The 22,310-nt window shown below is 38.5% G+C and overlaps 1 protein-coding gene across 1 annotated transcript in view; it reads left to right on the forward strand.

Annotated features, from left to right (window-relative positions):
• The window catches only part of LOC104019848 (atrial natriuretic peptide receptor 1), a 35,219-nt gene extending 15,307 nt beyond the window's left edge, over positions 1 to 19,912 (forward strand). The window contains exons 9-23 of the mRNA XM_087742133.1: positions 577 to 724; positions 2,212 to 2,298; positions 2,566 to 2,709; positions 3,581 to 3,702; positions 5,339 to 5,480; positions 9,021 to 9,069; positions 9,988 to 10,092; positions 11,058 to 11,177; positions 11,913 to 12,006; positions 12,815 to 12,902; positions 13,684 to 13,823; positions 14,967 to 15,119; positions 16,032 to 16,130; positions 18,500 to 18,591; positions 19,141 to 19,912. Coding sequence (XP_087598259.1) covers positions 577 to 724; positions 2,212 to 2,298; positions 2,566 to 2,709; positions 3,581 to 3,702; positions 5,339 to 5,480; positions 9,021 to 9,069; positions 9,988 to 10,092; positions 11,058 to 11,177; positions 11,913 to 12,006; positions 12,815 to 12,902; positions 13,684 to 13,823; positions 14,967 to 15,119; positions 16,032 to 16,130; positions 18,500 to 18,591; positions 19,141 to 19,305 — 1,748 coding nt within the window. The 3' untranslated portion in view covers positions 19,306 to 19,912. The remainder of the gene's footprint in view (positions 1 to 576; positions 725 to 2,211; positions 2,299 to 2,565; positions 2,710 to 3,580; positions 3,703 to 5,338; positions 5,481 to 9,020; positions 9,070 to 9,987; positions 10,093 to 11,057; positions 11,178 to 11,912; positions 12,007 to 12,814; positions 12,903 to 13,683; positions 13,824 to 14,966; positions 15,120 to 16,031; positions 16,131 to 18,499; positions 18,592 to 19,140) is intronic.
• The last annotated feature ends 2,398 nt before the right edge of the window (positions 19,913 to 22,310 follow it).

Here is a 22,310-nt window from a genome sequence, read left to right on the forward strand (position 1 = left end):
AATTGGCCAAATCTGGGTTTTAACTGGAGATGGTGAAATGATATGTAAGTCATTAAATTTGTTTTGAAATCCATTTTGTTACCTTGAGCTGGTCAACAGAGATTAAAAAACATACATTGAGATCACTGATTTTTTTTCATCTGACTGTATTGTTGCTCTTCTCTGAGTTCCCTCTGGTGTCAGAATCACTTCCCACATCCCTGTACTGTACAGTCTTCTAGGAGCTTCAAATAGACTTGTTAAAATATGGCACAGGGCTTGCTCTGCTTCCCTGGGTTCTGTCCTCAGCATCTAAGTAGCAGCAAGGGCTAATCATCCCAAGAGCAGAGAAACGAAACTTGCATCAAATTCTGAGGATTAGTGGAAAAGATCTCTGGCAATGAATCACCTCTGGAACTTTTCTACTTTTTATGCATCAATCTTATTCCAAACAATGACTTTCCGCCTTAAGTGTTAACAAGACCAGCCAAGAGGCAAAGATTTGGAGAATTCCCTGTATTTGTCTGCCTCTGGAGTCTCTACCTTTGCAATAATATGAATCTTCAGGTGCCTTTTCTCATCCCACATCCCATTTAGATCGCATAGTACGGACAGCAACAGGAAGCATGATGAGTGCTCCCCCAGCACCCAGTGACTCCAATGCCAGCTGTATCACTGCCCTGAGCTCCTGCACAGCAGCTGCTAACATATCCAGGAAACAGTACTTCACCCAGACTGGGAGATAGTAAGTCAATATATTACACATTTACTGCAGTACCCATTATACTATATTTTCACCTTGCTTTCTGGTTCTTGCCACTTTACTGTTGATATGTAGTGCAAAAGCTTGCATTTCTTTTGCTAGCCCAAATCCAGTAAGTTAATATCATCGTCGGACTTCTGTACCACATTCTGGCTGCAGAATATCTTATATGCCAGGCTTCTATTTTGGTTGTCATTTTTCCTTTTCTCTTGGGGACTTGTTAAAGGGGTGTGGCTGCCTAACGTGTCTTGCATCTGTTAATGAATGGCCTTACTGTTCAAATATATTTGCAACCAAGGCTTTTATGCAGCCCTTTTTCTACAATGCAGGCAGAGAACAGCTAGGTTCTTTACACTAAAGGGTGGCATGCTATACAATAGCGCATTAGAAATCTTGTCCTTAAACCAGCTGACGTGACTGAAGATACAGAGCATTTCACCTCTGGATCCCATTATAAAGGTGCACATCACATAACTATATGGGCAAACAGTATAGCCATATCCTGCTATCCAGAAAGTAATTTTTCCCATAAAAATAATATAATTAGGGGGTAATGGTGAAATATGTGCAAAGATGGAAGTAATACCTACCATTTGAATACACAGGGCAGGATCTGTGCTTTGCAGGATAGAGGAGCTTACTTAGGATCATTGTCTAGGGCAGCAGCTGCCTTTTTAGCATAGATCACTGTTCTGGAAAATCACAGCCACTTCATTGATGAGACACTGTGTCCAACATAGATCTTTTACAGTGTGCGGTTTTTTTGCTTCTTTCTGAATTATGACATTTTCATCGTCATCATCATCATCTTCCTCAGATGAATCAAGGTCAAACACATTCATCAAGGTTAAAGATGTAAGAATGGGGCATTTAATCTCATAGGCAAAGCACCTACATCTGCTACACCACAAACCCCATACTCTGTATTTATATGGTGGGTATCACTTAAATTCCTGCATGTAACTCCACTGCATTCCTTTATTCTTCCAAGGAAAATTGCTTTCCTGTCTATCAAGCTCAGCTGCTTCATTGCTGAGAATGCTTCATCCCATGAGAACAAAAGGATGTTAAATATCAGTAGTGGATCTCCAAAACAGCAGACAGAAGCAATGGATAGCAAGGATGTTGCTGTATAGGTTTCACTAGCTCAGACATTTCCTTTGCCGCTACTCCATCATCCAGCTGCCTCAACTGACTCTAACACTTTCATGTTCCAACCATCATCCACAGATGAAGGATGCTTGAATATAATCACTAATGCTTCCCTTATCATAGAAACAGGGCCCTGTCACCTGTCATGTACTCAGATTCAGATTTACACCCGCATATGGACATGCTTAAATTCTGTGCCTCATCTCTAGAAATATGAAGCTGCCCACTGTAGAAAAAACATCCAGTCCATTTTTGTAGTCTGGCTGGCTTATGAAGTTGGCCTAAAAGTCTGTGAACAGCATTTCATTCTGTTTCAGTGACGGTAGAACAGTGGCCATAAAGAAAATAATGAAGAAGGCATTCACGCTGTCCAAATCCATACGTAAAGAAGTAAAACAAGTGAGGTAAGAAGTGAAACCTGAGAAGTGTATGTTGTTCCATTTTTACGCTGGTTCTTTAGGGGTTACAATCTGTACAAATGTGACTGGAAATTCATATTTCTCTTTCTTTCAAACTTTGCTTTGACACCAGATCAAAATCTCCTTATGCCTGTTTTACTTTTCTCTCTACATGGTGAAACAAAGCACTTAGTTTTCCAGTTACCCTACAAAAAGCAGGAGGGACATCCATGGAAGTTGCTGGTGTGCTGTGATTTCTGTTGATTTTCACAGGGAACTTGACCATCCCAATCTCTGCAAATTCATTGGAGGTTGTATAGAAGTGCCAAATGTTGCCATCGTGACAGAGTACTGCCCCAAAGGCAGCCTGAGGGATGTTCTGCTCAATGAAGACATTCCTTTGAACTGGGGCTTCAGGTAGAAAAAAGCTTTTGAAAAGCTAAATGACTCAAACTGTGCTACATGCTGTTTAAGACAAGATGTTAAGTTTAGGTAAAGTCCTTGGATAGACAGGCCTGCACTGGGATATGGAGAGAATGAAGAAGAAAGAAAGAAAGTGTATTCAAGTATCCAGCCCAACTTGTCTTCTGGATTTTTCAGCAATCATATGTTTAGCACTGGTCATGCTAAGCCAATGACTTTTCAACCCACCTCTAGTTATACTGCAAAACTAGTTTTAAACCTTTTTTCCCATGTAACTTCATTTTGTTCCCAAATATCTTGGGCATCCCCATTTAATTAAAAATCACTGCATCTCTGTTTGTGAAGACATATTGATGAAATGATTAACATACCTACACACATTTTATTATATTTACCAATACAGAAAATGAGCTCACGTTGTCCGTGAAACTTCCACAAAGCAATGACATTGTTTTTTGAGAATAATTTTCTTGTCACACTCTTTCTATTTCTGCCTTATGTTTGCCTTCAGCAAAGAAAAAGATTGTAAGGGAGGAAACCCTCCAAATAAAGTGAGAAAGTTAATAAAAAATTGTTTCTCTTGTAAACATTTGAAAGCACTCTCAAGGATACAAAGGTACTGGCAATTTCTAGAAGAAACTTAACTGTCTTAGAAGAGGCTAAAGGCCTGTGGACTCAGACAGCTGAGTGGGAGTTAAGCGCTTTCAGCAAACCACCTTAAGCGTTTTGCAAAAATGAACATGGAGACACAAATTGAAAGCTATTGCAGTCATAGGGAGGCTTTCTGTCAACTTCAGTAGGCTTTTGAGCCCCTCTTGAGTGAATGTTTAGTGGAAATACTAGCTCATTGATTTTTGTCTTTCAGGTTTTCTTTTGCTACTGATATTGCACAAGGAATGGCCTATCTTCACCACCACAAAATGTATCATGGACGGTTGAAGTCCAGTAACTGTGTGATAGATGACCGATGGGTTTGTAAAATTGCAGGTAAGGAGAAGATAAGAAACAAAATTTCAAAACTGTCCAGCTAACCCACTAATGCATACAGATTTCACACTCAACATTCTTCCCAAGAACCTCCATGTTGACATTTCATGTGGAAATGCTGACTACAACAGCCTTCACTTAGAAGTGCCCCGTGCTAAAGCAAGTTTCATGATATGTTACCATGTCAAGTCATTTAACATGTTTTAATGCACACATCAGGTCCCACAAATGATGGAGTCTATCAACATCACTCTGGGCAGAAACTCTGTCTCATTCTCAGTTTTGATACAGAGAGAAGACCTGAGCCACGGATAGTGCTGTAAAGACATGGAGTAATACTGACTGATTGGTAAACACAAGGTAGTTTCATGGAGAAAAGCAGACTCAACTCACAGCTTTTCAGTCCTGCACACAAAACTGAATTGTATTCTCCCAGAGACAGAGCTGCACGTCTGGTCTTCTCCTGGTACAGGAAGACAGCTTGTGGGGACAGGAAAACCACTGGAGAGTCTCGTTTAGTTTGCAACTGCCAAAGGGAATGAAAGCAATGATCGCCTCTTCTACTTCCTTCCCAAAGTAGTTATCACACTCTATAACCTGCAGCTATCTTAAAAATGGTTCATTCTATGACTAAGGCTCCTACACAGGGCCATGCCTGCTTCTCCAACTTGTTTAGTATCCTGCTGCCTTCAGAACTGCCTGCGTTGCTTAGAACACGTTCTGGAGAAAAGCATAAAAAATGGAGAAGATAGATAGTTGGATTACATCAACTGCATCACCTTAGCACAGCTCCTCTGAATTAAATGGGATCTCTGTGAAATTGTTCAGAAGTTAACTGGTAGCACTGCAGAGACTTCAAATATTCATGGTTTATCTGGATGCAATAATGTTAAACAAACCTCACAAATAACCAATCTGGGAACTATTTGAAAAACTCCAATGACCTCCAACATAAAGAATGAAGCTCTAGGACAATCTGAATTAGAGGTCACTCCAGACAAAACCAGACAACTGCATCCTGCTTTCTCGTACACTCAGCAGAGTGCTGTTTATATCACCAAGAAAACGAAAGTCAGTTGGTTTTTTCTTCTCTTCAATGCTGAGTCACAGGCTGAGAATCTCTTCTATGTTAGGCTAAAAGTATAGCTGCAAAGATGTTTCATGTTTATGCTGCCTTTGTTCTGAAGCTAGTGGTGTGCAAGTAAAGCCCACCGTCTGATTTTCAGTAGTTCTAGTCTGTCGAACTTTTAATTACTCTAGCAACCTGCCAGCACAGATAAGGATCAGGGGATGAGTAGAACAGAAACCTGCATTTGCATGCTAACTCTTGCACTGAAGTGAGGCTGTTCTCTGAATATAATTTTATAAAATCATAAAATAATTCTGATTGGAAGGGGCCATGTAATTCAACTTGCCTGCTGTCATGCAGTCTCAGCCAAATATTTGATTTCCAGACCCTATATTTGCAATTGATTTAGAGGGACAAGACCACGAGACACACACTATTTTTAGACTAAGATATATATTTCAAATAGGGAAAATTAATTCCTTTAGATTAGTTGTGTTACTGTCTACTAATACACGTTTCAGAGAAGTACCCACTGAATAGTTTGCTTCCTGTTTTCTTCCATGTTAGATTATGGTTTGCAGTCATACAGAAAAGAAGATTCTCCTGAGGGGTCAAGCTCATACCAGCAGCATTTGATACAGATTTACACAGCTCCTGAAATCCACTCCCTTTCAGACTTTGAACCAAATTCTATGACAGATGTCTACAGGTAGTTAACTTTTCCTGATTCTCACACTTAATAATCCCATCTCAAGTTGAGTATTCTTTAATCACAATTAGGCTCAGTGTAATTCTGTGGTCGCTCCGGGTATAAGTTTCATTGTATTTTAAAAAGGATTGATCCTGGAATACAGAACACCATAGATATCACAGGATCTTCTCTTTCAAGGTAGATAACCAAATACTGAATTCACTGACATTATATAAATGAAGAGTTCGTCTAATGATTTATAAGGAGTTACTCTGGACTGGTAGATAAAAAAGGTATAAAGATCTGCTATTATCTAGTAACCCTTTTTTGCTGCTGTTTCTTATGAAAAAGTAGAATGTTTTCAATAATGGCAATACCTTAAATGTTAGTAGCAACAATTTTCCAGGATGTCATAATGCACATATGCATCCCATAATCCTATAATTAGTGTCAATACGGTATTTTGCTGCACACACACAGTGACAATATTGGGATTGCAGAGAAAAAATAGAGGTAGAAAAGGAAATGGATGAAATAGTGGATAGCTCCATCCCTTTCCTTTCAAAATCCTTTATGGGAGATCACTTTGCACTGGCTTATTTGGCTATCAGGTTTAGCCTTGCCAGTGATGGGTAGCTTCTATCCAACCACTTTTCAGATAAGTGGGATTACAATTGAATTTTCAGAGAATAATAATCCAATGAAAAAGTCATTGAACTAGTTTTTTTAAAAAAAACCCTATATTTCTTTTTTCTTGCATGATTTTTCTGTATTAAGTAGGAAAATCACTGTGTTCTTGGTGTATTCTATTTCATAAGAAGGATACTTCCTCTGTCTGCTTATTTCCAGTAATTTGCTGAAAGCATGTGAAAGGGGAAAATGCAGAATGGTACTACAAGATGTTTTGTGGCCCTTTTCTCTTACTTTTTCTTGCCATATTCCCTGCCCAGCAGAAGTCTTCTATTTCACAGTGGCTTTGGTAGCTAGCAGAATGCAAAGAACTGGAATTCAATTAGAGACTGAAATGCTGGTAGTGCAACACAGTTGAGCAGAAGAAGGCACAGTTATTAGCACTGTTTCTTAACAACGTTTACCAAAGAGTAGCTATTATTGCCTTTTATCAAAAGCTCTGAGTTTTACTCTGGCCTGCCCTAGGCCACAACAAAAGCTTACTGCCTTAGGGACTGTTACGGTGCTTTTATTGAAAAATTAGTTGCAGAAACAGAGAATGTTGTTTCACTCTTCCCCTTTTTTCAATTAGGATTCATTAAAAATTATATGAACTGAAGACATGATTTTATAGATAAGATTTACTGGATTAATGCACATTATTCCCTCATAAAGAAATGTATGCATATGCAATGTGCTAGAACATTGTTAATTGTAGTCAATTCTGTCAGATTATGTGAGCAAGAATTTGAGGTCTCAATAGTATTTATATCTATAGCCTTAAACATGCCCTTTAGCTCAACTAAAGGCAGTTTGTCACTGTGTTGATATTTCTGGCTATTGTCATTTGTCCTGTGTCAGTCTTTACTTTTTCAACATGCACTGGTCTTACAAAGTGCTGTGCTCCAACTAAGCAGTATTTTTAGGATTGTCTTATACATTGCAGTTTATCATTGCCCCACAGCCAAAATGCATTCCAGAAAATGTTTCCTCGGTGCTTATCTGGTTCACACTTTGCCCTCGTTCAGGTTAGATATCATTACTTGACCTTGCAGGCAACCTGGCCTCCTGAAGCCATTCCTTGCAAGGACTCTCCTTAAAATAGTGCAAAGAGCTGATTTGCTAATATAGATGACTACAATGTAGTTTTGACAGATTCAGTGAATGCTTGCTGAATCTATCTTACTGTCAGTCCCTGTGACTGCAAAATCCAGGTATTCTTTCATTGTACTGCAGTTAATCCTTTCTTGGTAAAAAAGAAAAAAGGAAAAGAAATCAGAAAAGGGAGAAGAGCAACGTGCAGTCAGGGAAGAAAGAGAGATGTACTCTGTAGCATTAAAAGGGTTGTTTTCTTAGCAGAGCTGCATTTTAACACAGTTTGTGTTTGATGATATGAGCGGGTGCTAAGCCTTCCTGATACATGTATGTGGGATCACTGGCCAGGGAGCAGTGTCCCAGTCTTAAAATCCTCAGTTTTTATCTGTGCCAAAAATTCCATTGATATTCCTAAAGGTATGGCCCAAATAAAAAATTAGTAGAAATTGCAGGAGTGGGACTTGTAATTTTGTGTGCTCTTATGGATGAATCACTTGCTTTTAAAGTTCTCCAGGGAATGTGTTGGTCAGATGGGAAAGCTAAAATGGAAATGAGAACAGGAACATGAAAGCAGCTCCCATTTGAGCTGAAGAGGCTGTTTCCAGTCACAGTTTCTCCTAGATTGGCTCCTCTTGATTTGTAATCCTTTTGTGAAGTTCACTATCCACTACATTAGGACTTTTTTGAGCAGTGCTGCTGAAGCTGAATGAAATCAATACTGCTTTATCGGAGTTACCATCATCTAATTACTCTCCTTGAAAATTTGTTTCAGCTTTGCTGTCTCACCAGAATTGGTATTCCTTTCTACTACCAAATGACCCTCAAATTAATATAAAAATCTCATCAGATTAATTTCTACATCATTCAGCATGGTTTATATGTGTCATTTTATTTGCCAGTGGTGGTTCATGAGTGGACTGAAAGATAGATAGACATACCCCATTATATAGCTAGAATGCCTTACTGAACAGAGCAGCCATTAGCAATACAACAGATTGCAAACCAATGTTCCCCATAAAAATAAATGTTATCAAGTAGAGATGCATGTGGGAAGTTAATTATTACACAGTTTCAATACATAAAAAGGCAAGAGCATCTTTATCAGGATTGCTGGCTGGAGGAGGTGCTGGCTTCTTAGATATCACTGTTCTAAAAGATCTCTAGTGAGTTCAATAAGGAGACTGAGCACCCAGTTGTTACCCCATTTTTTCCATTCTTCACCCTTGATGAATGTGTTTGACCTAGGTTCATCTGAGGAAGATGATGATGATGAAAATATAATGCAGAAAGAACGAGCAAAAGTGGTCACTGTAAAAGACCTACTCTGGACACACTGTCTCATCATTGACTTTATCAAGATTTTCCAGAACAGTGTTCTATGGTGAAAAAGAAGTCACTCCTCCAGATGATGATCCCGATGAACCTGCTCCTGCCCCTTGATTATAGCACAAACCTGTTGTGTATGTTTAATTGATAGCTATCATGTAAGTCCCTGCACATATCCCCTCTGGATTCCATTAATTCTTCCAGAGAAAATTGCTTTGCTGTCCATCAAACTCAAATGCTTCATCTCTGAGACCAATAACTGTGAGAGAAGACTGCTATAAAATGATCAGTGACAGATCTCTGAAAACACAGAGTAGTAACAGATAGCAGCACTGTTGCCATCCTCCCTTTTGGGATACTGGGCTTTCAGTCATAAAATGGGGAAGAATAAGAAATCATGGAAAGAAGAAATCACTGATGCTATTAACTGTTATTTCATTGATATTTTGGTTTGCTTTTATTCTGCAGTTATGCCATCATTTTACTAGAAATTGCCACAAGAAGTGACCCTATGCCAGTAAGTAAAGATTAACTTTGAAGTTTGTATGACAACTTTGATTCTGTTTCTACTGAAGATACAAACCAAACTCTGAGTAACTGCACCTTTGATTTATTTTTTGAGCATGCATTTTCCTCTTTATTTGTGGCTGCAAGTTTAGGTCCAATGGAACATGCAATCAGGGCTTCCTCATGCATCTACCAGCCCTCCCTTCAGGTCTTTGAAGAAGAGTGCATGACAAAAACAATGTAGCTCCAAAATTGCCTTTTGGTTAGCTCTGTGAGGCTTAATGGCAGTGGCGTGGAGGGGGAAGGTATGCCATAACATCTTCCTTTTTCTCCTGCTGTTCCTTCCCTTTCCTGCCATGCACAGGCCATTTCAGTGGAGTCTTGCAGTGGTAAGAATATGCTAGAAGGCCAAATGAGCTGCTGTCCTTAAGGAAAAAGTCATCTTTGCATGTGTCTTGTGATCACTGCTAAATGGCAAACACAAAAAATGCACCTTGAAATTGAAACCAGATGTTCTGGATATGTAACCATGTTCTGTCTGAAATAATTTGCTTAACAAGAATTCTGACTGAAACTGCCATTCTTCTATTTCTGACGGTTTGTGATAATAGACCAATGTAGGCCTTGTGGTTTCTCAAAAGTTTCTCAATATCTTGCCAGGTATTCATTTCTTTCAAAAGTTGCTTACCTCATATAAACATTGAGATTAAAGTCTTTCAGCCACAAAAAAGCTTTTTAGACAAGGCCACCCAGTTTAGACTGGGTTATATCCTTTTTTTTTTTCCTTGTACTCTCATGTAAAAAAACTGATCTGGAAGTGATAAGGAAGACGTCATAAAAGTAAGGATAATCATAGTAATACATTTTCAATGGGTGGTATGAAAAGCACACCACTTGTTTCAACATTGTTTAATCCCTTTTTCTCTAGAAAGATGATGTGCATTCAGCTGAATATTCTTGGTGCCCACCTTTGGCAGAATTAATTTCAGGAAAGGCTGAGAATTCTTGCCCATGTCCCACTGATTACATAGAAGTGAGTAAGATACCATATTGTGTACAAAAGTTCTTTATTGAAGTGAATTTAAGATATCACAGAAATTTTATGGCAATATTACCTTTGATGAATGTAAACAACCAAGAAGTCAAGAAGTACATCTCAAACAAGACACAACAAAGTGCTTTAATATCCTTAATAAAAAACAGTCATTCTGACAAATTGAAAGTTTCAGTGGTCCCCTCAGATTGTCAGTTTAACAAATGATGTTTTTAATATCCAATCATTGATTTTTTGTGCATTTTCATTTTATTATAAAGTGTTGAGTTCCATACATATTTTATATTAGTAGTATCTATTTAGCTTACTGGCAAAGGACTTTCAAATAGTGAAGTATGTGTCTCAGGCAAAGTATGAGTTTGGTTTGATTCTCATGCAAAAGATCTATATGTTCAGTAGCCTCAAACTGCTTAATAAAACAAAGTACACCCCCTCCCAGTTCAATTAAATCAGAACAAGATTGTGGCATCCTTGTTTCAGCTTAAGAGCTATATAATTCACCTTTCGTGGTTTGTAGCAACCTAAATGTAACAAACTTCTCATAAGCAGCACTGGATTTTAGTCATGAGTTAACATTCTTAAGAAGTAGTTGAGTTTTTAATCTTTTGTGAATTTTGTGTACAGACAAGTCCTCTGAAAACAGTATGTGACTCCCACAGCATAACACTGTCTTAAAGCACAAGACAAGAGCTTAAGCAGTGTTTGGCAAAAGGAACGTGAGCATCTAATTCATGATCTCCCCCAGCAGCATTTTCATGATCCTTCATTCAGCATAAATCTGTAGAACTCTGGACACCTCAGTATAGCTTTGCTACTTTTCATCAGCTGCAGATAGGGCTTCACATGTACAGTTTGCACCAAGAAAATAGTAGTATTAATTAGAAACACTGCACTTGGAATGACAAAAGGCTGTTTGCTTTTCTCATTCTCTTTTCCTGCTGCAGTTAATCAGAAGGTGCAGAAAAAATAATCCAGCCCAAAGGCCTACATTTGAACAAGTCAAGAAAATGTTGTACAAGATGAATCCTAATAAAGTTAGCCCTGTTGACATGATGATGACTCTGGTAAATTTAGGTTTTTAATCCAATCCAAGTCAATCTGCTCACTTGCAATAACTTTCACTTCTATCCTTCAGGTTTGTTTTTTGATCTCATACTCCTTGTTTGATGAGAAAATCCACAGTCATTCACTCACCTCTGGGGGGCTGATTGTAGCTGTGGTTCTGCTTGAGACCCAGCTATTCTTCTCATTCCATTTCTGTCAGTTTTTCTTAACTTTCTCAGCTTCTTTGGGGATGAACACTTTTGTTTCTTCAGTCAAATGTTTTTTGGTTTTTAATGCATTCACAGGAATCTATATTTCCCTTTTCCAGTGGCTCAGTGGTGGTCTTACAGTACTAGGGGTATAGAATCCCTGCATGCCACAAATAGCACATTTACAGATGCATTTTGAGCAGAGTCTCTTAAGCCCATCAGCAGAGAAAAGAGTCTCCTGCCTCCACAGCCTGTTGCCTGTCTCTGCATTGGATTTGACTCCTAATTTTTACACAGACTTTGAAAAGTTTGGAATTGGCTTCTGCCCTCTTAAGTGTAAGCAACAATCTCAATCCTAGAATCATAAATGTACCTAGGGAGAAATCTGATCTTTGGATTTTGTAAGAAAAAATTAGCTATCTCAGATCTGAGCCTTTGCTTATCTGAATGTTTTCCAACCAGAATCATTCAAATGCTTAAATCCTCTCCAACTATGAATGTTTTTCAGTAAAAGGATTATTTTATGCAATTCTCTATGTTATGTAGATGGAGAAATATAGCAAACATCTGGAGATACTGGTTTCTGAGAGAACCCAGGATTTAATGCATGAAAAACAGAAGACAGATCGTCTGTTGTATAGTAAGTTAGACAGCAAAAATACTGGATATTCTTCTCAATAAGAATTTAATTTTAACTGTCTAATTACAAACAGAAACCCTTTGATAGGTGATTATTTAATAGATAACATTTGTTGGCAATGAATTAAAATACTTGTTCCTTGCAAAGCTGGAAAAATATTTAGCGACTCTTTATATTTTCCCCCTAAAAATCAGTGCACTCATCTGAGAGCTATGACGCCAGAATCTATAGTGCTTTCACTTTGATCTTGCTTGGCAGTCCTTCTGTATAGCTATAAATATTTGGGAATTGCTTTTGGACTGAGGTTACTTTTGATGGCAGCATATCTTCTGCAATTCCGCAAGAAAAAAGGGATAAAGGAGCAGGTATAACACATAGGAGAGAAAAAGAAAAGGCTGCAAAAGTGCAAGATAATAGAAATGAGGAAGATCAAAAAAATCAGAGAAGAGGTAGTAAACAAACATAACACAGGAAAAAACCACTAGCAAAGAGTTGGCAAAGAAGGAGTTAATAATATCCCAGGTCACACTATTAGAATCTAACCTTACTCTGACTTGGAATGTATAGATATTGGTTTGTTTGAACTAAAAATTATGAATCATCTGAAAAATCTGGACTTGTTATCAGTGAGATTTACTGTGAATTCTCACATTACAGCAGAGCAGATTTTGATGCTAAAGAATGCTTTCACCTTCAGAATATTTCACATTTACAAACATTGCTTTTGTACCTTTAAACAAACATGTTCTATTTATTGTGTGCTTTTATCCATGGCAAAAAAGTAACAGCACTCTACTTTCTACAACAGGTATGTTGCCGAAGCAAGTAGCAGATGATCTCAGGCAGGGAAAACATGCACAAGCTCAAAGTTACTTAAGTGCCACCATCTTTTTCAGGTAAACAAAATGAAAGATAGGACTAAAACTGACTCCTACTGAAGAAACTTCTAGGCTTTTAGTGGAGGTGAAGCTTCTAACCGAGTACAGAATGAGTACAGAATTTCTATCATCTCAACTGCCATTTATTGTACTAGGTAGCAACATTTGACTCTTCAAATGAGTGTCTTTCAAAATTCTCACACCTCTCCATTTTTTCATTATAACTACTTAAATAAAAAATGAGATTACTGTGGAGCTCTAACACACAGCAGAACATCACTTTATGCATGTTACACACACATGCATGTATGTTTCATAAGACAGGCCTAAGTAACGGTTCCAGCCTTTGGCTGTGTAAAGGAAACTTGTCTATCCTTAGAGTCCACATGGATTTATAATCTTTGATTTGTTATGTGTGCATGAAGCAACATATAAATTGAATGTCTTCACTTGTCATAAATGGACAGATATTAATTTCCCTTTTTTCATTTGTACATAACCCAAAATTGAAGACTACTTAGTCTGTCGCAGATTAAAATCTAGCTGTAAAAAATGGTTTACTGCATTGGTAAGCAAAAAGAATTAGGTCAGTCAGCCCTTTTAAATGGAACGAGTCTTTTTTCAGTTTAAGTAAATGTTTGAAGACAAAACTATTCTGTAAGATCCTTAGCGAAAGAAATACTGAAAAAGAGAAGGTTGAGGTAGTTCCACTGAGAAATTATTACTGTGTTCTTAGGATTACCAATCTGCAATGGTTAAGACAGTGGATGAGTATGTTCTTTTTGTTGTGTTTTAACAGTGACATTGTTGGCTTCACTCAGCTGTCCAGTAGCAGCACACCATACCAAGTGGTAGATCTCTTGAACAAGCTTTATACCACTTTTGATGAAATCATAGATAACTATGATGTCTATAAGGTGGAGACAATAGGAGATGCCTGTAAGTTCCTTGAGCTGTGGACAGTGCTGGGGCATGGGTATTTCATCAGGATTGAGACCGATTTGATGACAAGGAAGAACAGATGAAGGAGATTTGGGAAGCTTATTACCACTGGGAAGACCACACAAAACAATTAGGGGAGAAGTCCTAGCAGAGCCCTAGCAAACTTTAGGAACATTTTCCTGCACACCTTTCATCATTTCTACAATTGATGAATGTTGTGGTTGGGACAAATGAGTTGAGTAAACTACTGCTGCTGTTTATTTGGTTCCTATGACCTGTAAGATCTGACTTTAAACCTTGGCAACAGATTAATCACAGCTGGTGACTTCTGTTTCACAGGAACACAGCTGAAAAATTTACCTTTTACATGGGAGCATAGATGCCATTCCATAAGCTTTATTATCTCTGTCTTTTTTGCAAAGACCATGAAAACCTTCTCCCTCCTAATACTCTGTAGGGGCTTGGCTGCCTCTTCTTTTTGGATTTTTAGGAAAATAGCTTTCTATTTGCTACCATGGAATCTGTTGAAGATTGACTACCATTAAAACTGAGTTCCATCAAAAACCTAGCAGAATCTAGGAAGATTTTTGGATGAGACAGACAGGAAATCCTATAAGAGATGTGGAAAAAAAAAACCAAAACCACTCTTTTTTTTCCTGTGTGTGGTTGAGGACATTCTGGAGCATAAAATTCCTGAACAAATGCACCTAAGGGATTCTGAAGAGACCTTTCTCTTTTCCTACACAGTAAGAGTCAGTGCAGGAAGCATAAGACAATGCCTAGTGGGAATCATTGTCTCTTTTTATAATATCTGCCCAAAGACAAAAAGTACTGAATGGCCACTTTCCCACTACCTGTCCTACTTCAAGAATCCTCAATGGAGGGAGGGAGGAAGAAAGGGTAGGAAGGAATAAATCTTATGGAAAAGTAAAAAAGAAATCCAACATTTTTCAGAAGTAGGGTAATTACACACATGAGCTGTTGCCCTATCCTTCGTTTCTGGTGTTCTCTGTTCAGTAGGCACAACTGTGCCACAGGATATGAAGGAATAGGGCTTTATTTTTTTCTAACTTAGGCAGCATCCCTTGGTAAATCTGTGTGTAATGCCAAAGGTTCACACAGCTGCATTGTTCTGTTAAGATATGGTGGTGTCGGGAGTACCCAAAGAGAATGGAATCCTTCATGCTGGTGAGATTGCAAGCATGGCTTTAGATCTTCTGGACGTCTGCAAGACTTTTGAGATCCCACACAAGCCCAACACCCTCCTAAAGATAAGAGCAGGAATCCATTCAGGTATGTTAAAAGGGCTGCAAAAGAGTCCTCCTCTGGTTTAACAAATGTTTCTGTAGTGGCATTTCCTCTCCATTAAAAATGAACTTAATTTCTTGACATGGGATGGAACACCTCACAGAGGTCATCCCAACAGAATAACTTATTGGATACCTGGAATATTGGGAGCATAATGTGGAATACAACATTGGAAACACCACATGGCCCCAGTGCCTTTGCTGATGTGAGAGGACTGCCATTCTGTGTGTTACTTGTCCTTTTCAGCTGTTCTCTTCTCAAAACAGTGAGTTTCTTCTTGACTTTTGATCTAGCCTTCACTCTCAGACTCCCAGCTCTCTGATGTAAGCTGATGTGTTATTGCAACTCCTTCTCGATAGACGGCCAGAGTTCGACGTGTGCTGTGCAGCCCAGCATCTACAAATTAAGCAGCCTACATTGTCTCAGCAAGAGATCATATCTTCTATATTTTAAATTCCCTGGGGCAGACATGAAGGAATCAAAATGCTCCTTTTCTGCCTTCAGCAGGAGCAGGTTACTTCCTCTTCCTGCTTTTGCATGTGACTAGTGAGCATTTTGTGCACAACTCCTATTGGCAGCATTCCTATCTCATTGCCCCTCAAAATATTCTGTTGTCATGCTGAAATATGATTCTGCAGGTGCCTTAATTCATGCACACTACTTCCATCCCATCATTACTCCCTGCACTGTTCTCCTTTGGGGCCCTATTGCAATTCCCTCCATGGCTCTGGAAGCCATCTGTAAGTCACATGTATAACCCATATAAGACAATATGACACTCAGTCTTTATCTTGTTAATTGATGAGATATAAGGTAATGTAGGAAGCAGCCAGGAGGCTGTATGACTGATTATGTGATTTAAAACCACAAAATATCTTGTTTTCTTTTCTTTAACAGGGGCAGTTGTAGCTGGAGTTGTTGGGACCAAAATGCCACGGTATTGTTTATTTGGAGATACTGTGAACACAGCTTCCAGGATGGAATCTACCAGTGAAGGTAACAAGGACCAAACTGCAGATGTGGTTTTGACCATCCCTTAATGAGTGCTGAAAAAATGTTATGCTGAGTTTTGAGTCCTGTCCTGTTTAAATGACTGCAAATCCTGTAAGGAGGGTGTTGATTTCTGTGTCCAATCTGCCTATGGGCAAATTATGCCAGTGATATTCTCCACAACCTTTGTAACAAGATCCCCTCATTCCTCAAGTCTCAGAGAGGGATCTTCATGGCTTTGAAGTTCTCTACCATAAAAAAGGGTGAGAATCAGATAAAATGAGAGGTAAGTGGATATATTCACCATTTCTATTCCTTCCTGCACCCAGCTGAATTTATAGTAAAAATATTTTCATTACTCCTCTTTTTTGCTGATAACTTCCTCTAATGGAGAACACAAGAGATAGCAGGACACCAAGGGAACTGTGTCTGTCTTTAACCAGTACAGAAGATTGTATGTGTGTCCTCCAGCAAAAAGATTAGACAGAAATCTCTAGAGATTAAATAATGAAGATATCCTCACTTTCACTTCTTCCCAGGAGATAACAGAGCTCCATGCTTAGTTAGCAAGCTTTATCTTTAGCCAATATAAGCATTTGAACCTCAACTTCTGAAATATTTTAGCCTGATCTACCAGAACTGGAAAAAAAAAAAAAAAGGATGAGGGTCAAAAAAAAAAAGGATGAAGGTCAAACAATCTTGATGGCTTGTTTTTGTGTCTTTCATTCATGAAATGAAGCTGAATAGTTTTATGGCTCACATTGCAGTGCTTTGTTAATGGATTTGAATTAGACAAAATCTAAGGTGTTTTCAAGTTTAATTTAATGATAAAAAGTGATGCTTGTGACATCTATCATGGTCTACTAAAAACAAGGCAGAAAGGCAGAGAAGTGGTCCTACATGATGACTTTGAAGGTTTAGTGTGGGGATTTGAGAATCAACCAGGATCCATTCCTTCTCACCATTTTAAACATTTTTCCAAAGCAAATGCTAGCCTGAGTGGAACACATATAACCTTCTGTCAGTCTCCCAGATGATAACTCCTTTCCTTCTCCTCCTCCTCTTTTCAGGTCCTTGTATCATCTCATCTGAACTTCTTTAAAACAAATGCCTTCAAAATCTGCTTCCATCATTCTTCATATTTCATCTTTTGTTCTGTATGTCAGTCCTTTTCTCACATGGCTCATCAACATTGTAAACTTAAGTATAAAGACAGAACTTCTTATCTTTTAAGCCTTTCTTTTATCTCCCTCTTTCTCTGGCCATGTACATCTGAGGATCTTAAATTACATTAACATGTTTTAACCCTAAGATGATCAATTTAAAATAGATTAATTAATTACTAGCTATGTAAATTAAAATTGCTATCAGCTGGAATCTGAGTGACAGTGTCTTGTTCCCAAGCAGGATGACTGGTTAAAATATCATGTGTCTACTGGAAAGAATATTTCAGAGATATGTATCTGGATATGTTGAAACATATATTTCAGACTTCCTTGTCTACAGAGAGTGTTTTGAGACTTTCAGTAAAAAACATTTTAAAAAGAAACAAAAAAGTGGATATTACAAAACTATTGTTTTCTGATGTAAGAAAAATCAATAAGACAATCTTAGCCAGTCCTACTATCATCTGGGATCTTTTTCAAACAAAGAAGCATAATGATTTATTCTGTGTCGCAGAATGTTAAAGGCAAAAAAAACCCAGGATTTTTTTGGGCAATTTTCCATATTTTGGCAAAATTTTGCTTTCTGGCAAAACTAGGAGTATTCAAAATTTGTTCTAGCTGTCCTCCTCCTTGGTCCTTCCTCTGTCATTTGCAAAAGGCAAGACAGCCAGGGTTTACATGAAGATAAATTCTCAACTAAGGAAAAATCACATTGTTTAAAAAAAATAGTGGAATTATGGTAATATTGTCTCTTCCCCCTGTTTTTATTTACAGGTTTGGAGGCAGAGCAAGGATGGCAGTTTCTTTAATGTTTAGACTTCACTGAAAACTGTATGTGTAAAGAAAGCGCTGGCTCTTTATTGATCAGGAGGTAGAACTATGTATGGTTTTCTTCACAAGATGAAAAGGGTGCTTATCAGTAACTCCAGCCAGGCAGCTCTGAAGAGTAGACAAATAATATTAGATGCAGGATGTGAAGAGTAGGGTGTGTTGACAACCATGTATTTGTCCTGAGATGCCCTCACAAAGAGGCCAGGATACTGGAGCTTGTGTGTGAACATTTCAAATAACAGAGGAGTGACAGCAAAGACATGAAAAAAGCAAGGGAGAGCTCATTAATGAGTCTTGAAGTCTTTGGCACAGAGGGGGACGGGTCTGTCTTAGATGTTTAAATTGTTACGATAATATGACAATTGTCTCTCTTTATAGCTCTTAAAATACAGTGCAGTTCAAGTGCATACCAGCTGTTGGAGCAGCTTGGAGAGTATGTGTTAGTATGCCGTGGGAATTTACAAGTCAAGGTGTGTATGCAACATTTATACTCAGCTTTTCAGAGAGGAGAGTGTGAAAGTACTCTGGAGTCACTGAATTTTAACCCATGCAGTCCACTATGTCTCAGAGTCCTTGGGTCAGACTATTTCCTGTCCCTGAAGAGAGGAGACTCAAGTTTTAAACCAGGACCAATTCCATGGCTTTGTTCATGGGACAACCCTGATAATTCAGAGATGAAGAACTTAGCCAAACTTGGAAGTACTGCGTGGCACATCACTTTGTCATAACTGCTTGAAATCAAAAAAGGTCATTCAGAGACATCATAAGTCATCATAAGAGTTCCATGAGAGCACTAACATGCTTCTGGACCCAGTTTTGGATGGGACTTCAAAGAATTGTTTTAATCCATAGTGGTGCCACTATCTTTTAAGGAAAAGTTTTATGCCTGAATTTTCCTGTATGTAAAATGGTTGACAGCACATCAGTCTCCTTTTGGGACTTGCTTTGAGCTCTAATAAGAAGATTATTACACAAGTGATGGGTAGTATTATAACCCCATGACTCATTTTCTTCCTTAGGGAAAAGGAGACATGATAACATACTGGCTTGAAGGTAAGAAAGCCTCTGCCACCCAGAAGGCAGTCACCAGCACTTCTGTGACTCTTCAAGACCCCAACAGATCTTCGTTTAATTTAATACCTGGTGTCCTTCCCAGTGATCCTTTCTCAAGTCCTGCTTACTAGCCACTCACTAACTCACTCCAGCATCCATCCTGCTTTCAGTCTGTTAGGTCATCGTGCTGAATTAGAGAGTAAGAAAAGAGATAGTATGCCCCTTTGGCCTTGTAGATGTATTAGCTCAGACTTTACTCACAAGTACCTCTCTCCCACCAGTGGCAGGAAAAAGTACAAAACAGCAAAAACTCATCTTGAGGAATGATAACATAAGACTGGCCCACCAGCTACTAGGGCAGAAGGTAGCTCCCCATGTTACTTGATTTGGTTTTGCTGGGTAATCCCCTGCCAGCAGCCTCCATTACTTCAAAACCAGCTGGCTGGACATTCCAGCCTGTAAGCTGCTCCCACAGGAAAGAAAGAGACAGTGTAGCCTTGCTGTTCAGTGGTATGATAAACCTTGTGGGTGTGATCGGTTTTGTGCTGTGAAAGGGAAAAAGGAGATGTGTGTTGTGTTAGAAAGCAAGGCCCATTGAAAGAAGAGGATAAAGCAGTGCAATCATAGTGGATACAAATCAAAATGAGAATTTGTGCTCCTGCTTCCGTTTCATCTCCATTGCCTGGAGCATAGAAAGAAGAATTAAGAAGAAAGTCCAGGATATTTCCATAGATTCAACGCTTAGTGATACCTGCATCTTGGTACAGAGATCTGAAAATCTTGGGAGAGAAAGGAAAGACATTGCATGCCGTTGTCAAACAGAAGAGAGTCCATTACAGCTGCTCTTGTCTTTGACTGCTCTGGGATTTCTCTGAAAAACTGCTCTTAACACTAGCTTATATTATGGAGTTGGTTTGACTAAAGTGGCGGTGAAGCTACTATGGCTGGGTAGCTGTCTGATTGTGAAATCAGGCAGCCCTCTGAGTCACTGTATAATTTAGGACACAGTTTAGAAAAGGTCATTCCTGAGCAAGCATTTCCTGTAAAGAGAGACCCATCGCTACAAGTGGAGTAATCTGTTGATGAGCAAGTGGAGTAATCTGTTGATGAGTGTAGTTCTGTAAGCGTTGCTGGTGTTGACTTTCTTTAAAGACAAAGTATATGTACAGTGGACCCTGTTTATACTTTTTAGGGTTTTATTTATGGCAATAAATCACCTTTCAGGCCTAATCTATTTAGCCAGTCCAGCTGAACTGATTAACAGTCTAGCAGAATTAGATACATGAAATAGAGGAATGAAGGATAACAAGAGTCACAGCAGTTCCACCGTAATGTGAACTGGGCTGGCCAAAGCTAACTGGGAGGAGGTGAAAAGGAAGGATTATGAGTGACAGAGCACGATTTACTCCTTATTCTGCTCCCTTACCCTCCAGTCTGTCCCTGATTCTAGGTACAAGCACAAAAACACACATGTAGATGCAATTTTTCTGGTATAAATTCATGTAGCTTAAACAAGAAGCTGACTAGTTGTCCATGTTCCCATGTAGATAGCATACTTTTAATTCTGAATATGTGCTCTGTGATAGTAATAGGGGAGTCACATTACAGTCATTTTTCAGCTTCTGTGGGAAGTAAATGCAGTGGTAACATTAGATTTTTCAGAGATGCCTAATAGAGGTAGAAAGCTAAATCATTCTGAATTATGGAAGAGTTATTTGAAATCCACAGAAAAATATAGAACATTCTGAGTGAAATTCTGTCTCAGAAGTCTGCGGGAATACTGCCACTTCAATGGGACCAGAATTTCGGCAAGGGACATACACATAGCTGATCTTCTCACATGAGATCGCAACATAAAGTGCAGCCAAATTTTTAAAAATTAAAATTTTTAATTGGTTCCACATTTTTTTCTAAACTTAAAAGATTCCTTTCTCTATTTTTGAATTTCTTAGTAGAACATGGTACAGTACAGTTACCTTATTTATAATCTTAGAAAAATAAACCTTTCAGTTATCCAGAACCCAGAGACGTCCTTTAATACAAACATTTCCTTTAGCCAAATGCTACCTAGATATTGTGAAACTCTTTATTATAGTGCTGCATGATGTATAATATAGTTTACATTATGCTTTTAATGAGTTAGCATATTTTACATTTTTATTAGAAATGTTCATAAGGTCTTTTATCAAATGTGAATGTGAAAGCATGTTCTTTGTTATATGTTCATCTGTAGCAGTACTTCAGCTTTAAATCTACTGCTTTATTTTACTGTTGTTTTTAGAATTAAAAGTTTTAAAATGAGTGTCTTCTGAGTTTAAAGTCTTCTAAATAGAAATGAGTGATGAGTAACCATCAGCAAGCTTGTTGGATTGACAGCCTTCACCTTGGGTCCTTGGGTAGTATTCCTTGGGTAGTCCTTGGGTAGTATTCAAATTCTGCTGAAGATAGTACTCTTGCTGTCTTCAAGAGGCTTAGATTCTGGTTATCTACAAAAGAGGTACAGCTTGAAGAACACCAGTGTCAGCCTACCTCTCCGTTTTGTTGTCTCTTGATCCTCTCCTCGAACAGAGCATCTCCAGAATGAGAACTAGATTATTTTCTAAGGACCGTTGGACCTGTGGTAACTCTGCTGAGACTTCAAGCAGTAGTCCTTATTAATGTCAGTTTGTCTGATGGCTGTGATGATGTAACTGTTCTTCCTCAAGAAGACAGAAGAACAGGGTAATGAACATTATAGGTGCAAATGGAAGTGTCCTCAGTCAGCTGGCAAGTATTTAAGATTTATCTCAGGCATTTTGACAGATGTAGTCAATGGCTACAGACATATTGCATTGCCAACTACCGAAGCAACAGGCAAGTTTCAGGAACATGAGCTCTATTTGGTTCCACAGATTTTTACTAGAAGTTAGATACAATGCAGCAATCAGTAGAGATTGTATGACACAACAAACTCAGCAAAGATGGTTGCAGCATAAAGCCTGTGAGATGTGCCTTACTTTTACCTCCTGGGGATGGCATAGCTGCAGAGATAATTTTTTTCTGTATTGTTGTGGCCACACAGGCATACGTATGTATAAGAACATATATATAGAATATATAGAGAATTAATATTCATATTTATGTAAAACATGTCTGG

Source organism: Nipponia nippon, unplaced genomic scaffold (genome assembly GCF_047370975.1).
Source record: "Nipponia nippon isolate SJK-2023a ecotype South Korea unplaced genomic scaffold, ASM4737097v1 scaffold_8, whole genome shotgun sequence".
NCBI lineage: Eukaryota > Metazoa > Chordata > Aves > Pelecaniformes > Threskiornithidae > Nipponia > Nipponia nippon.